Source organism: Phyllobates terribilis, unplaced genomic scaffold (assembly GCF_046119375.1).
Source record: "Phyllobates terribilis strain yellow unplaced genomic scaffold, ASM4611937v1 Scaffold_4__5_contigs__length_816908805, whole genome shotgun sequence".
NCBI classification, from domain to species: domain Eukaryota; kingdom Metazoa; phylum Chordata; class Amphibia; order Anura; family Dendrobatidae; genus Phyllobates; species Phyllobates terribilis.
In genome coordinates this window covers 813,058,901-813,073,998 of record NW_027362764.1, presented here as the reverse complement: position 1 = coordinate 813,073,998, position 15,098 = coordinate 813,058,901, and the positions used below count along the sequence as shown (strand labels likewise).

The 15,098-nt window shown below is 54.3% G+C and overlaps 1 protein-coding gene across 3 annotated transcripts in view; it reads right to left on the bottom strand.

The window, feature by feature from the left end:
* The window catches only part of PARP10 (poly(ADP-ribose) polymerase family member 10), a 190,270-nt gene extending 175,172 nt beyond the window's left edge, over positions 1–15,098 (bottom strand). The window contains exons 1-2 of one of the 3 annotated variants that reach the window (XM_073680119.1): positions 14,451–15,098; positions 10,740–10,891 (exon numbers count right to left, since the gene is read on the bottom strand). In XM_073680119.1, coding sequence (XP_073536220.1) covers positions 10,740–10,890 — 151 coding nt within the window. In that variant the 5' untranslated portion in view covers position 10,891; positions 14,451–15,098. Of the gene's footprint in view, positions 1–10,739; positions 10,892–11,045; positions 11,207–14,450 lie in introns of those variants that run through there. The other 2 variants (XM_073680116.1, XM_073680117.1) reach the window with 2 other exon arrangements.

Genomic DNA, 15,098 nt, shown 5'->3' with positions numbered 1-15,098 from the left:
GGTCACACTGAGCCCCAGCAGAGCAGCAGCTGACCGGACACTATGGAATCCTGTGTGCACTCATCAGGAGGAGAGCAGCGTCCTGCAGCCCCCTCCTCACTCCAGACCCCTGCAATAGGTCACACTGAGCCCCAGCAGAGCAGCAGCTGACCGGACACTATGGAATCCTGTGTGCACTCATCAGGAGGAGAGCAGCGTCCTGCAGCCCCCTCCTCACTCCAGACCCCTGCAATAGGTCACACTGAGCCCCAGCAGAGCAGCAGCTGACCGGACACTATGGAATCCTGTGTGCACTCATCAGGAGGAGAGCAGCGTCCTGCAGCCCCCTCCTCACTCCAGACTCCTGCAATAGGTCACACTGAGCCCCAGCAGAGCAGCAGCTGACCGGACACTATGGAATCCTGTGTGCACTTATCAGGAGGGGAGCAGCGTCCTGCAGCCCCCTCCTCACTTCAGACCCCTGCAATAGGTCACACTGAGCCCCAGCAGAGCAGCAGCTGACCGGACACTATGGAATCCTGTGTGCACTCATCAGGAGGAGAGCAGCGTCCTGCAGCCCCCTCCTCACTCCAGACCCCTGCAATAGGTCACACTGAGCCCCAGCAGAGCAGCAGCTGACCGGACACTATGGAATCCTGTGTGCACTCATCAGGAGGAGAGCAGCGTCCTGCAGCCCCCTCCTCACTTCAGACCCCTGCAATAGGTCACACTGAGCCCCAGCAGAGCAGCAGCTGACCGGACACTATGGAATCCTGTGTGCACTCATCAGGAGGAGAGCAGCGTCCTGCAGCCCCCTCCTCACTCCAGACCCCTGCAATAGGTCACACTGAGCCCCAGCAGAGCAGCAGCTGACCGGACACTATGGAATCCTGTGTGCACTCATCAGGAGGAGAGCAGCGTCCTGCAGCCCCCTCCTCACTCCAGACCCCTGCAACAGGTCACACTGAGCCCCAGCAGAGCAGCAGCTGACCGGACACTATGGAATCCTGTGTGCACTCATCAGGAGGAGAGCAGCGTCCTGCAGCCCCCTCCTCACTTCAGACCCCTGCAATAGGTCACACTGAGCCCCAGCAGAGCAGCAGCTGACCGGACACTATGGAATCCTGTGTGCACTCATCAGGAGGAGAGCAGCGTCCTGCAGCCCCCTCCTCACTTCAGACCCCTGCAATAGGTCACACTGAGCCCCAGCAGAGCAGCAGCTGACCGGACACTATGGAATCCTGTGTGCACTCATCAGGAGGAGAGCAGCGTCCTGCAGCCCCCTCCTCACTTCAGACCCCTGCAATAGGTCACACTGAGCCCCAGCAGAGCAGCAGCTGACCGGACACTATGGAATCCTGTGTGCACTCATCAGGAGGAGAGCAGTGTCCTGCAGCCCCCTCCTCACTCCAGACCCCTGCAATAGGTCACACTGAGCCCCAGCAGAGCAGCAGCTGACCGGACACTATGGAATCCTGTGTGCACTCATCAGGAGGAGAGCAGCGTCCTGCAGCCCCCTCCTCACTCCAGACCCCTGCAATAGGTCACACTGAGCCCCAGCAGAGCAGCAGCTGACCGGACACTATGGAATCCTGTGTGCACTTATCAGGAGGGGAGCAGCGTCCTGCAGCCCCCTCCTCACTTCAGACCCCTGCAATAGGTCACACTGAGCCCCAGCAGAGCAGCAGCTGACCGGACACTATGGAATCCTGTGTGCACTCATCAGGAGGAGAGCAGCGTCCTGCAGCCCCCTCCTCACTCCAGACCCCTGCAACAGGTCACACTGAGCCCCAGCAGAGCAGCAGCTGACCGGACACTATGGAATCCTGTGTGCACTCATCAGGAGGAGAGCAGCGTCCTGCAGCCCCCTCCTCACTTCAGACCCCTGCAATAGGTCACACTGAGCCCCAGCAGAGCAGCAGCTGACCGGACACTATGGAATCCTGTGTGCACTCATCAGGAGGAGAGCAGCGTCCTGCAGCCCCCTCCTCACTTCAGACCCCTGCAATAGGTCACACTGAGCCCCAGCAGAGCAGCAGCTGACCGGACACTATGGAATCCTGTGTGCACTCATCAGGAGGAGAGCAGCGTCCTGCAGCCCCCTCCTCACTCCAGACCCCTGCAATAGGTCACACTGAGCCCCAGCAGAGCAGCAGCTGACCGGACACTATGGAATCCTGTGTGCACTCATCAGGAGGAGAGCAGCGTCCTGCAGCCCCCTCCTCACTCCAGACCCCTGCAATAGGTCACACTGAGCCCCAGCAGAGCAGCAGCTGACCGGACACTATGGAATCCTGTGTGCACTCATCAGGAGGAGAGCAGCGTCCTGCAGCCCCCTCCTCACTTCAGACCCCTGCAATAGGTCACACTGAGCCCCAGCAGAGCAGCAGCTGACCGGACACTATGGAATCCTGTGTGCACTCATCAGGAGGAGAGCAGCGTCCTGCAGCCCCCTCCTCACTCCAGACCCCTGCAATAGGTCACACTGAGCCCCAGCAGAGCAGCAGCTGACCGGACACTATGGAATCCTGTGTGCACTCATCAGGAGGAGAGCAGCGTCCTGCAGCCCCCTCCTCACTCCAGACCCCTGCAATAGGTCACACTGAGCCCCAGCAGAGCAGCAGCTGACCGGACACTATGGAATCCTGTGTGCACTCATCAGGAGGAGAGCAGCGTCCTGCAGCCCCCTCCTCACTTCAGACCCCTGCAATAGGTCACACTGAGCCCCAGCAGAGCAGCAGCTGACCGGACACTATGGAATCCTGTGTGCACTCATCAGGAGGAGAGCAGCGTCCTGCAGCCCCCTCCTCACTTCAGACCCCTGCAATAGGTCACACTGAGCCCCAGCAGAGCAGCAGCTGACCGGACACTATGGAATCCTGTGTGCACTCATCAGGAGGAGAGCAGCGTCCTGCAGCCCCCTCCTCACTTCAGACCCCTGCAATAGGTCACACTGAGCCCCAGCAGAGCAGCAGCTGACCGGACACTATGGAATCCTGTGTGCACTCATCAGGAGGAGAGCAGCGTCCTGCAGCCCCCTCCTCACTTCAGACCCCTGCAATAGGTCACACTGAGCCCCAGCAGAGCAGCAGCTGACCGGACACTATGGAATCCTGTGTGCACTCATCAGGAGGAGAGCAGTGTCCTCCAGCCCCCTCCTCACTTCAGACCCCTGCAATAGGTCACACTGAGCCCCAGCAGAGCAGCAGCTGACCGGACACTATGGAATCCTGTGTGCACTCATCAGGAGGAGAGCAGCGTCCTGCAGCCCCCTCCTCACTTCAGACCCCTGCAATAGGTCACACTGAGCCCCAGCAGAGCAGCAGCTGACCGGACACTATGGAATCCTGTGTGCACTCATCAGGAGGAGAGCAGCGTCCTGCAGCCCCCTCCTCACTTCAGACCCCTGCAATAGGTCACACTGAGCCCCAGCAGAGCAGCAGCTGACCGGACACTATGGAATCCTGTGTGCACTCATCAGGAGGAGAGCAGCGTCCTGCAGCCCCCTCCTCACTCCAGACCCCTGCAATAGGTCACACTGAGCCCCAGCAGAGCAGCAGCTGACCGGACACTATGGAATCCTGTGTGCACTCATCAGGAGGAGAGCAGCGTCCTGCAGCCCCCTCCTCACTCCAGACCCCTGCAATAGGTCACACTGAGCCCCAGCAGAGCAGCAGCTGACCGGACACTATGGAATCCTGTGTGCACTTATCAGGAGGGGAGCAGCGTCCTGCAGCCCCCTCCTCACTTCAGACCCCTGCAATAGGTCACACTGAGCCCCAGCAGAGCAGCAGCTGACCGGACACTATGGAATCCTGTGTGCACTCATCAGGAGGAGAGCAGCGTCCTGCAGCCCCCTCCTCACTCCAGACCCCTGCAACAGGTCACACTGAGCCCCAGCAGAGCAGCAGCTGACCGGACACTATGGAATCCTGTGTGCACTCATCAGGAGGAGAGCAGCGTCCTGCAGCCCCCTCCTCACTTCAGACCCCTGCAATAGGTCACACTGAGCCCCAGCAGAGCAGCAGCTGACCGGACACTATGGAATCCTGTGTGCACTCATCAGGAGGAGAGCAGCGTCCTGCAGCCCCCTCCTCACTCCAGACCCCTGCAATAGGTCACACTGAGCCCCAGCAGAGCAGCAGCTGACCGGACACTATGGAATCCTGTGTGCACTCATCAGGAGGAGAGCAGCGTCCTGCAGCCCCCTCCTCACTCCAGACCCCTGCAATAGGTCACACTGAGCCCCAGCAGAGCAGCAGCTGACCGGACACTATGGAATCCTGTGTGCACTCATCAGGAGGAGAGCAGCGTCCTGCAGCCCCCTCCTCACTCCAGACTCCTGCAATAGGTCACACTGAGCCCCAGCAGAGCAGCAGCTGACCGGACACTATGGAATCCTGTGTGCACTTATCAGGAGGGGAGCAGCGTCCTGCAGCCCCCTCCTCACTTCAGACCCCTGCAATAGGTCACACTGAGCCCCAGCAGAGCAGCAGCTGACCGGACACTATGGAATCCTGTGTGCACTCATCAGGAGGAGAGCAGCGTCCTGCAGCCCCCTCCTCACTCCAGACCCCTGCAATAGGTCACACTGAGCCCCAGCAGAGCAGCAGCTGACCGGACACTATGGAATCCTGTGTGCACTCATCAGGAGGAGAGCAGCGTCCTGCAGCCCCCTCCTCACTCCAGACCCCTGCAACAGGTCACACTGAGCCCCAGCAGAGCAGCAGCTGACCGGACACTATGGAATCCTGTGTGCACTCATCAGGAGGAGAGCAGCGTCCTGCAGCCCCCTCCTCACTTCAGACCCCTGCAATAGGTCACACTGAGCCCCAGCAGAGCAGCAGCTGACCGGACACTATGGAATCCTGTGTGCACTCATCAGGAGGAGAGCAGCGTCCTGCAGCCCCCTCCTCACTTCAGACCCCTGCAATAGGTCACACTGAGCCCCAGCAGAGCAGCAGCTGACCGGACACTATGGAATCCTGTGTGCACTCATCAGGAGGAGAGCAGCGTCCTGCAGCCCCCTTCTCACTTCAGACCCCTGCAATAGGTCACACTGAGCCCCAGCAGAGCAGCAGCTGACCGGACACTATGGAATCCTGTGTGCACTCATCAGGAGGAGAGCAGCGTCCTGCAGCCCCCTCCTCACTTCAGACCCCTGCAATAGGTCACACTGAGCCCCAGCAGAGCAGCAGCTGACCGGACACTATGGAATCCTGTGTGCACTCATCAGGAGGAGAGCAGCGTCCTGCAGCCCCTCCTCACTTCAGACCCCTGCAATAGGTCACACTGAGCCCCAGCAGAGCAGCAGCTGACCGGACACTATGGAATCCTGTGTGCACTCATCAGGAGGAGAGCAGAGTCCTGCAGCCCCCTCCTCACTTCAGACCCCTGCAATAGGTCACACTGAGCCCCAGCAGAGCAGCAGCTGACCGGACACTATGGAATCCTGTGTGCACTCATCAGGAGGAGAGCAGCGTCCTGCAGCCCCCTCCTCACTTCAGACCCCTGCAATAGGTCACACTGAGCCCCAGCAGAGCAGCAGCTGACCGGACACTATGGAATCCTGTGTGCACTCATCAGGAGGAGAGCAGCGTCCTGCAGCCCCCTCCTCACTCCAGACCCCTGCAATAGGTCACACTGAGCCCCAGCAGAGCAGCAGCTGACCGGACACTATGGAATCCTGTGTGCACTCATCAGGAGGAGAGCAGCGTCCTGCAGCCCCCTCCTCACTCCAGACCCCTGCAATAGGTCACACTGAGCCCCAGCAGAGCAGCAGCTGACCGGACACTATGGAATCCTGTGTGCACTTATCAGGAGGGGAGCAGCGTCCTGCAGCCCCCTCCTCACTTCAGACCCCTGCAATAGGTCACACTGAGCCCCAGCAGAGCAGCAGCTGACCGGACACTATGGAATCCTGTGTGCACTCATCAGGAGGAGAGCAGCGTCCTGCAGCCCCCTCCTCACTCCAGACCCCTGCAACAGGTCACACTGAGCCCCAGCAGAGCAGCAGCTGACCGGACACTATGGAATCCTGTGTGCACTCATCAGGAGGAGAGCAGCGTCCTGCAGCCCCCTCCTCACTTCAGACCCCTGCAATAGGTCACACTGAGCCCCAGCAGAGCAGCAGCTGACCGGACACTATGGAATCCTGTGTGCACTCATCAGGAGGAGAGCAGCGTCCTGCAGCCCCCTCCTCACTTCAGACCCCTGCAATAGGTCACACTGAGCCCCAGCAGAGCAGCAGCTCTATGGAATCCTGTGTGCACTCATCAGGAGGAGAGCAGCGTCCTGCAGCCCCCTCCTCACTCCAGACCCCTGCAATAGGTCACACTGAGCCCCAGCAGAGCAGCAGCTGACCGGACACTATGGAATCCTGTGTGCACTCATCAGGAGGAGAGCAGCGTCCTGCAGCCCCCTCCTCACTCCAGACCCCTGCAATAGGTCACACTGAGCCCCAGCAGAGCAGCAGCTGACCGGACACTATGGAATCCTGTGTGCACTTATCAGGAGGGGAGCAGCGTCCTGCAGCCCCCTCCTCACTTCAGACCCCTGCAATAGGTCACACTGAGCCCCAGCAGAGCAGCAGCTGACCGGACACTATGGAATCCTGTGTGCACTCATCAGGAGGAGAGCAGCGTCCTGCAGCCCCCTCCTCACTCCAGACCCCTGCAACAGGTCACACTGAGCCCCAGCAGAGCAGCAGCTGACCGGACACTATGGAATCCTGTGTGCACTCATCAGGAGGAGAGCAGCGTCCTGCAGCCCCCTCCTCACTTCAGACCCCTGCAATAGGTCACACTGAGCCCCAGCAGAGCAGCAGCTGACCGGACACTATGGAATCCTGTGTGCACTCATCAGGAGGAGAGCAGCGTCCTGCAGCCCCCTCCTCACTCCAGACCCCTGCAATAGGTCACACTGAGCCCCAGCAGAGCAGCAGCTGACCGGACACTATGGAATCCTGTGTGCACTCATCAGGAGGAGAGCAGCGTCCTGCAGCCCCCTCCTCACTCCAGACCCCTGCAATAGGTCACACTGAGCCCCAGCAGAGCAGCAGCTGACCGGACACTATGGAATCCTGTGTGCACTCATCAGGAGGAGAGCAGCGTCCTGCAGCCCCCTCCTCACTCCAGACCCCTGCAATAGGTCACACTGAGCCCCAGCAGAGCAGCAGCTGACCGGACACTATGGAATCCTGTGTGCACTTATCAGGAGGGGAGCAGCGTCCTGCAGCCCCCTCCTCACTTCAGACCCCTGCAATAGGTCACACTGAGCCCCAGCAGAGCAGCAGCTGACCGGACACTATGGAATCCTGTGTGCACTCATCAGGAGGAGAGCAGCGTCCTGCAGCCCCCTCCTCACTCCAGACCCCTGCAATAGGTCACACTGAGCCCCAGCAGAGCAGCAGCTGACCGGACACTATGGAATCCTGTGTGCACTCATCAGGAGGAGAGCAGCGTCCTGCAGCCCCCTCCTCACTCCAGACATCCTGCCCTGGGACAAATGGAAAAAAATACAATCCTTGGAAGATGATGACAACTTTCTTGTATTTTATGTATAACAATTCTATAGAAATTATACCATGTAACATTGAATATCTTTTTGTTCTACTGATCTTTCTTTGTAAAAACATTATTGTGTAATTTTCTTAATAAAAATTATCTGATTAACCCCTTCCCAACATGCGTCGTACATGTACTGCTCTGCGGGAGCTGCGTTCCTGCAAAGAGCAGTATATGTACGGCGCGGTGATCAGGCGGGCTCACGCGGAGCGCCGCCGTGATCACATGCGGTTGTCAGCTCTATGTGAGAGCTGACACCCCGCAGCAACGCCCACGATGGCATTTAACCCCTCAAAATGCCGCAGTCAGTAGTGACAGCGACATTGCAGGGCTCCCTATGTGATCCCATCAGCACAATGTGATTGCGTTGTGTTGATGGTCTCCATGGTGACCCCCGGATCCAAAATGGCTGTGGGGTCCTTCAGGCTCCTGCAGGAAGGCGGCCTGTCAGCGCCTGCTCAGAGAGCTGAGACGCCCCCTGCTGCCTGTCAGACGCGGCTCTGATGCTCGGCAGTACAGATGCATTGCAGAGCATCAGATCAGCGATCTGACCGTTTGATAATGATGTCCCATCCTGGGACCATGAAAAAAGGAAAAAAATATTTCATAAAAATTATGAAAATATTAAAAAAAAAAAAAATCACAAAATAAATTAAAAAAATAAAAAACATTAATTCAATAAATATATTTATGTGTAAAAAAAATAAATAAACAAAAAAAGTACACATATTTGGTATCGCCGCGTCCGTAACGACCTGACCTATAAAATTGTTCCACTAGTTAACCCCTTCAGTGAGCACGGTAAAAAAAAAAGTTAAAAACAAGGCAAAAAAAAGATGCTTTATCATCATGCCGCCGAACAAAAAGTGGAATAAAACTCGATCAAAAAGACGCCTGTAAATAAAAATGGTACCGCTGAAAACGTCATCTGTGGTATCAATATGATCACTGCACCCCTATATGAATTCATTGAGAGGTGTAGTTTGTAAAATGGGGTCACTTATGGGGGGTTCAGATGATCGGGCACCTCAGGGGCTCTACCAATGTGATATAGCACCCTCAAACCAGTCCAACAAAATCTCAACTCCAATATAGTGCTTCTTCACTTCTGAGCTTTCCACTGTACTTCAAAAGTAGTTTTTGACCTCATCTGGGGTATCTGCATACTCAAGAGAAATTGCACAACAAATTTTGGGGTCCATTTTCTCCTGTTACCCTTGTGAAAATGCAAAATTTTGTGCTAAAAAACATTCTTGCGGGAAAAAGGTGTTTTTTATTTTATTTTCACGGCTCAATGTTGTAAACTTCTGTGAAGCACTTGGGGGTTCATAGTGCTCACCACACATCTAGATAAGTTCTCTGAGGTGTCAAGTTTCCAAAATGGGGTCACTTGTGGGGGGTTTCCACTGTTTAGGCACATCAGGGGCTCCCCAAACGCGACATGGCGTCCGCTAATTATTCCATCAAATTTTACATTCAAAAAGTCAAATGGCGCTCCTTCCCTTCCAAGCCCTGCCGTGCGCCCAAACAGTGATTTTTCCCCACATATGGGGTATTGGGTTACTCAAGAGAAATTGCACAACAAATGGTATGGGGCAATTTCTCCTGTTACTCTTATGAAAATGCAAAATTGAGGGCTGAAAAACATTTTTGTGGGAAAAATGTGAAACTTTTATTTTTACGGCTCAATGTTATAAACTTCTGTGAAGCACCTGGGAGTTCAAGGTGCTCACCACACATCTAGATAAGCCCCCTGGGGGGTTTAGCTTCCAAAATGGTGTCACTTGTGGGGGGTTTCCACTGTTCAGGCACATCAGGGGCTCTCCAAACGCAACATGGCGTCCGCTAATTATTCCAGGAAATTTTACATTTAAAAAGTCAAATGGCGCTCATTTAGTTCCAAGCCCTTCTGTGCACCCATAGAGTAGTCTTCCTCCACATATTGGGTATCTGCGCACTCAGGACATTACATAACAAATTGTATGGTGCAATTTTCCTGTTACCCTTGTGAAAATGCTAAATTCGGGCTGAAAAAAACATTTTTGTGGAAAAATGTGATTTCTTTAGTTTCACGGCTCAACGTTATAAACTTCTGTGAAGCACCTGGGGGTTCAAGGTGCACACCACACATCTAGATAAGTTCCCTGAGGAGTCGAGTTTCCAAAATGGTGTCACTTGTGGGGGGTTTCCACTGTTTAGGCACATCAGGGGCTCTCCAAACGCAACATGGCATCCGTTAATTATGGCAGCAAATTTTACATTCAGAGTCAAATGGCGCTCCTTCTGTTCTGAGCCCTGCCGTGCACCCAAACAGTGGTTTTCCCCCACATGTTGGGTATCGGTGTGGTCAGGAGAAGTTGCAGTACAAGTTGCAGTACTCTTGTGAAAGTAAAAAAAATTGGGTCTAAAGTAACATTTTTGTAAAAAAAGTTAAATGTTTATTTTTTCCTTCCACATTCCAAAAATTCCTGTGAAGCACCTGAAGGGTTAATAAACGTCTTGAAAGTGGTTTTGAGCACCTTGAGGGGTGCAGTTTTTAGAATGGTGTCACTTTTGGGTATTTTCTGTCATATAGACCCCTCAAAGTCACTTCAAATGTGATGTGGTCCCTAAAAAAATGGTTTTGTAAATTTTGTTGGAAAAATGAGAAATCACTGGTCAACTTTTAACCCTTATAGCTCCCTAATAAAAAAAAATCATAGTTTCAAAGTTGTGCTGATGTAAAGTAGACATGTGGGAAATGTTATTTATTAACTATTTTGGGTGACATATCTCTCTGATTTAAGGGCATAAAAATTAAAAGGACACCTCGGGATCAGGAGGACACCAGGATTAGGTCACATCAGGATCAGGGGGACACCTCATGATTTATGAATTGGGAGAAAATCTGACAATAAGGAGGTCCTCCTGAATGAACTGACATCCCTCATCACTATTCAGCCAAGGAGCTGAAGACAAGATCTGCTCTACCAGCACGATGTTCCCCTACATAACATGAAGGAAGCGGCGTAAGACACAAAGTCAACAAATGGAACATAAAGAGGAGATCAACACTGGGATGAAGATCTGCTCCAGACAGACATGTGGACAAATTAGAAGAAAAATAAGAAGTAACTTCAGCCACATTACACACCAAACCGCTCAACCATCCACCAGACCCAGACCGACAAAACTGGGAACCCCTCCGTTACCTACCAGAAATGTTCTGAAATGTGACCAGCGCCTGTGACCCAGTGCGGGTGATTGACGACACCGGACCGCCACCAGAGCGCCGCTTACTCTCCAAGTACAGAATTAGAAAGTCTGTGTCAACGTCATCGGTCAGACCCCGAACTTCCACCTCCATTCTGAAAGAGACAATATAATGTACAGTTACCCCACACCCAGATCCGTAATAGAATATAATGTACAGTTACCCCACACCCAGATCTGTAATAGAATATAATGTACAGTTACCCCACACCCAGATCTGTAATAGAATATAATGTACAGTTTCCTCACACTCACTCTACAGAGTAGAAGTCTTCTGTAATATATTATAAGGCGCAGTATATCACAGGCTGTTTTCTTGCCTCTCGCTGGTTGAAGAGTTAATGTCTAAAGAATCAGTGAGGAAGTGACCAAAACACCAGGAAGAGTAATCAAGAGGAGAAATGAAAGCAAAACTGTGATAGGAGGAGGCCAAGAGGGAGTCACCACACATCAATAGGAGGAGGAGAACCCAGACTGAGGAGAACAGTCACATGGATGGAGCCCTCTCATCACCAGAAGGAGGAGACCCTGAGCTGAGGAGAACAGTCACAGAGCCACATCACAAGAAGGAGACCCCGGGCTGATGAGAATATTCACATAGAGCCCCGTCACATCACCAGGAGGAGACCCCGGGCTGAGGAGAACAGTCACATAGAGCCCCATCACATCACCAGACGGAGACCCCGACTGATGAGAACATTCACATAGTTCCCCATCACATCACCAGGAGGAGACCCCGGGCTGATGAGAACATTCACATAGTTCCCCATCACATCACCAGGAGGAGACCCCGGGCTGATGAGAATATTCACATAGAGCCCCATCACATCACAAGAAGGAGACCCCGGCTGATGAGAACATTCACATAGAGCCCCATCACATCACCAGACGGAGACCCTGGGCTGAGGAGAACATTCACATAGAGCCCCATCACATCACCAGGAGGAGACCCCGGCTGATGAGAACATTCACATAGTTCCCCATCACATCACCAGGAGGAGACCCCGGGCTGAGGAGAACAGTCACATGGATGGAGCCCTCTCATCACCAGAAGGAGGAGACCCTGAGCTGAGGAGAACAGTCACAGAGCCACATCACAAGAAGGAGACCCCGGGCTGATGAGAATATTCACATAGAGCCCCGTCACATCACCAGGAGGAGACTCCGGGCTGAGGAGAACAGTCACATAGAGCCCCATCACATCACCAGATGGAGACCCCGACTGATGAGAACATTCACATAGTTCCCCATCACATCACCAGGAGGAGACCCCGGGCTGATGAGAACATTCACATAGTTCCCCATCACATCACCAGGAGGAGACCCCGGGCTGATGAGAATATTCACATAGAGCCCCATCACATCACAAGAAGGAGACCCCGGCTGATGAGAACATTCACATAGAGCCCCATCACATCACCAGACGGAGACCCTGGGCTGAGGAGAACATTCACATAGAGCCCCATCACATCACCAGGAGGAGACCCCGGGCTGATGAGAACATTCACATAGAGCCCCATCACATCACCAGGAGGAGACCCCGGCTGATGAGAACATTCACATAGTTCCCCATCACATCACCAGGAGGAGACCCCGGGCTGAGGAGAACAGTCACATAGAGCCCCATCACATCACAAGAAGGAGACCCCGGCTGATGAGAACATTCACATAGAGCCCCATCACATCACCAGACGGAGACCCTGGGCTGAGGAGAACATTCACATAGAGCCCCATCACATCACCAGGAGGAGACCCCGGGCTGATGAGAACATTCACATAGTTCCCCATCACATCACCAGGAGGAGACCCCGGCTGATGAGAACATTCACATAGTTCCCCATCACATCACCAGGAGGAGACCCCGGCTGATGAGAACATTCACATAGTTCCCCATCACATCACCAGGAGGAGACCCCGGGCTGATGAGAACATTCACATAGAGTCCCATCACATCACCAGGAGGAGACCCCGGGCTAAGGAGAACAGTCACATAGATGAAGCCCTCTCACCAGAAGGAGGAGACCCCGGGCTGATGAGAACAGTCACAGAGCCACATCACCAGACGGAGACCCTGGGCTGAGGAGAACATTCACATAGAGCCCCATCACATCACCAGGAGGAGACCCCGGGCTGATGAGAACATTCACATAGTTCCCCATCACATCACCAGGAGGAGACCCCGGCTGATGAGAACATTCACATAGTTCCCCATCACATCACCAGGAGGAGACCCCGGGCTGATGAGAACATTCACATAGTTCCCCATCACATCACCAGGAGGAGACCCCGGCTGATGAGAACATTCACATAGAGCCCTATCACATCACCAGATGGAGACCCTGGGCTGAGGAGAACATTCACATAGAGCCCCATCACATCACCAGGAGGAGACCCCGGGCTAAGGAGAACAGTCACATAGATGAAGCCCTCTCACCAGAAGGAGGAGACCCCGGGCTGATGAGAACAGTCACAGAGCCACATCACCAGACGGAGACCCTGGGCTGAGGAGAACATTCACATAGAGCCCCATCACATCACCAGGAGGAGACCCCGGGCTGATGAGAACATTCACATAGTTCCCCATCACATCACCAGGAGGAGACCCCGGCTGATGAGAACATTCACATAGTTCCCCATCACATCACCAGGAGGAGACCCCGGGCTGATGAGAACATTCACATAGTTCCCCATCACATCACCAGGAGGAGACCCCGGCTGATGAGAACATTCACATAGTTCCCCATCACATCACCAGGAGGAGACCCCGGGCTGAGGAGAACAGTCACATAGAGCCCCATCACATCACCAGGAGGAGACCCTGGGCTGATGAGAACATTCACATAGTTCCCCATCACATCACCAGGAGGAGACCCCAGGCTGAGGAGAACAGTCACATAGAGCCCCATCACATCACCAGGAGGAGACCCTGGGCTGATGAGAACATTCACATAGAATCCCATCACATCACCAGGAGGAGACCCCGGGCTGATGAGAATATTCACATAGAGCCCCATCACATCACCAGGAGGAGACCCCGGGCTGATGAGAATATTCACATAGAGCCCCATCACATCACCAGGAGGAGACCCCGGGCTGAGGAGAACAGTCACATAGAGCCCCATCACATCACCAGGAGGAGACCCCAGGCTGAGGAGAACAGTCACATAGAGCCCCATCACATCACCAGGAGGAGACCCCGGGCTGAGGAGAACAGTCATATACAGCCACATCACAAGAAGGAGACCCCGGGCTGATGAGAACATTCACATAGAGTGACGCGCCCCCTAGGCCGTGGGGTACTCAGTAGCCAGGCCGGTCGATGCTGGAGGATTTCACAGTGGCTGTGACCCGACCCGTGACCCAGGGCGGTCAATTAAAGGGAAAGAGTAAAAGGAGAATAAAGTTTTTATAGATAATGTTCGTGACGCCACGTGTGGTATGTGGCTATATGGGGCCGCCGCTGCGGTGCAGATCCTCTGGAGCTGATGGTGACGCAGCAGAGTTGGTTCAGCTCTCCACAGGCAGAGCTTAGCTCCAGGCAGGATATAGTGATGCTATGTGGTAGATGTTGTTGGTGCGGTGTAGTGCAGGGCTGGTGATGGCGCAGCAATAATTCCAGGACACAGTGGGGTGCAGTCTTCAGGTTTTACTCACAGTTTTCAAGACTCCAGGTTACAAGGGCCAGTGTGTAACCTCCCACGTTGTCCTGTGTCCTCCAGGGAAGGGGTTCAGCAATCTCTCAAGTCTCTTAGGAGTACTTAAACGGGACCCCATTCTATGTGCCTTTCCCGGTCGTCTTCCCAGCCCTTTCTCTCGCCCTCCTGCCCTGCGCCTCACAATCAGTGTCCCAAGCCAGTAGCCTCAGGTCTTGTCGGGCAACGTGCAGTCCCCTGGACCCTATGTGGCCACCTATTCGGCAATGTAATTGTCGTTGTTGGCTGCAGCACCTTGAAAATGCAGCAGCCTCCGGTTATCTAGCTGAGCATGGTTGTTCTCCACTAGTTAGAGGCTGGTCCCATCTGCAGCCTGATCCCTCCATGTCCGTGTAGATTCGGGCGCACGGGTGGCTTCCTGCACTCACCGTGCCCCTGGGATCCTCTCGGTTCCTCCTGGAGCCTTCCCTCCGCTCCTCTCTTCTCTTCAGTCTCTCCTCCTGGGCCTCTCCGACTGGGCCCTGCTTCTTTCTCCATTCCTCCTGAGCAGAGCTCCTCCTAAGCTCCTGCTCACAGCTCTCTCTCCTCTGTTCTGGACTGCTTCTAGATGGTTCCCCTTCTTCTTATACTCTTCCTGTCTGTGTGTGTG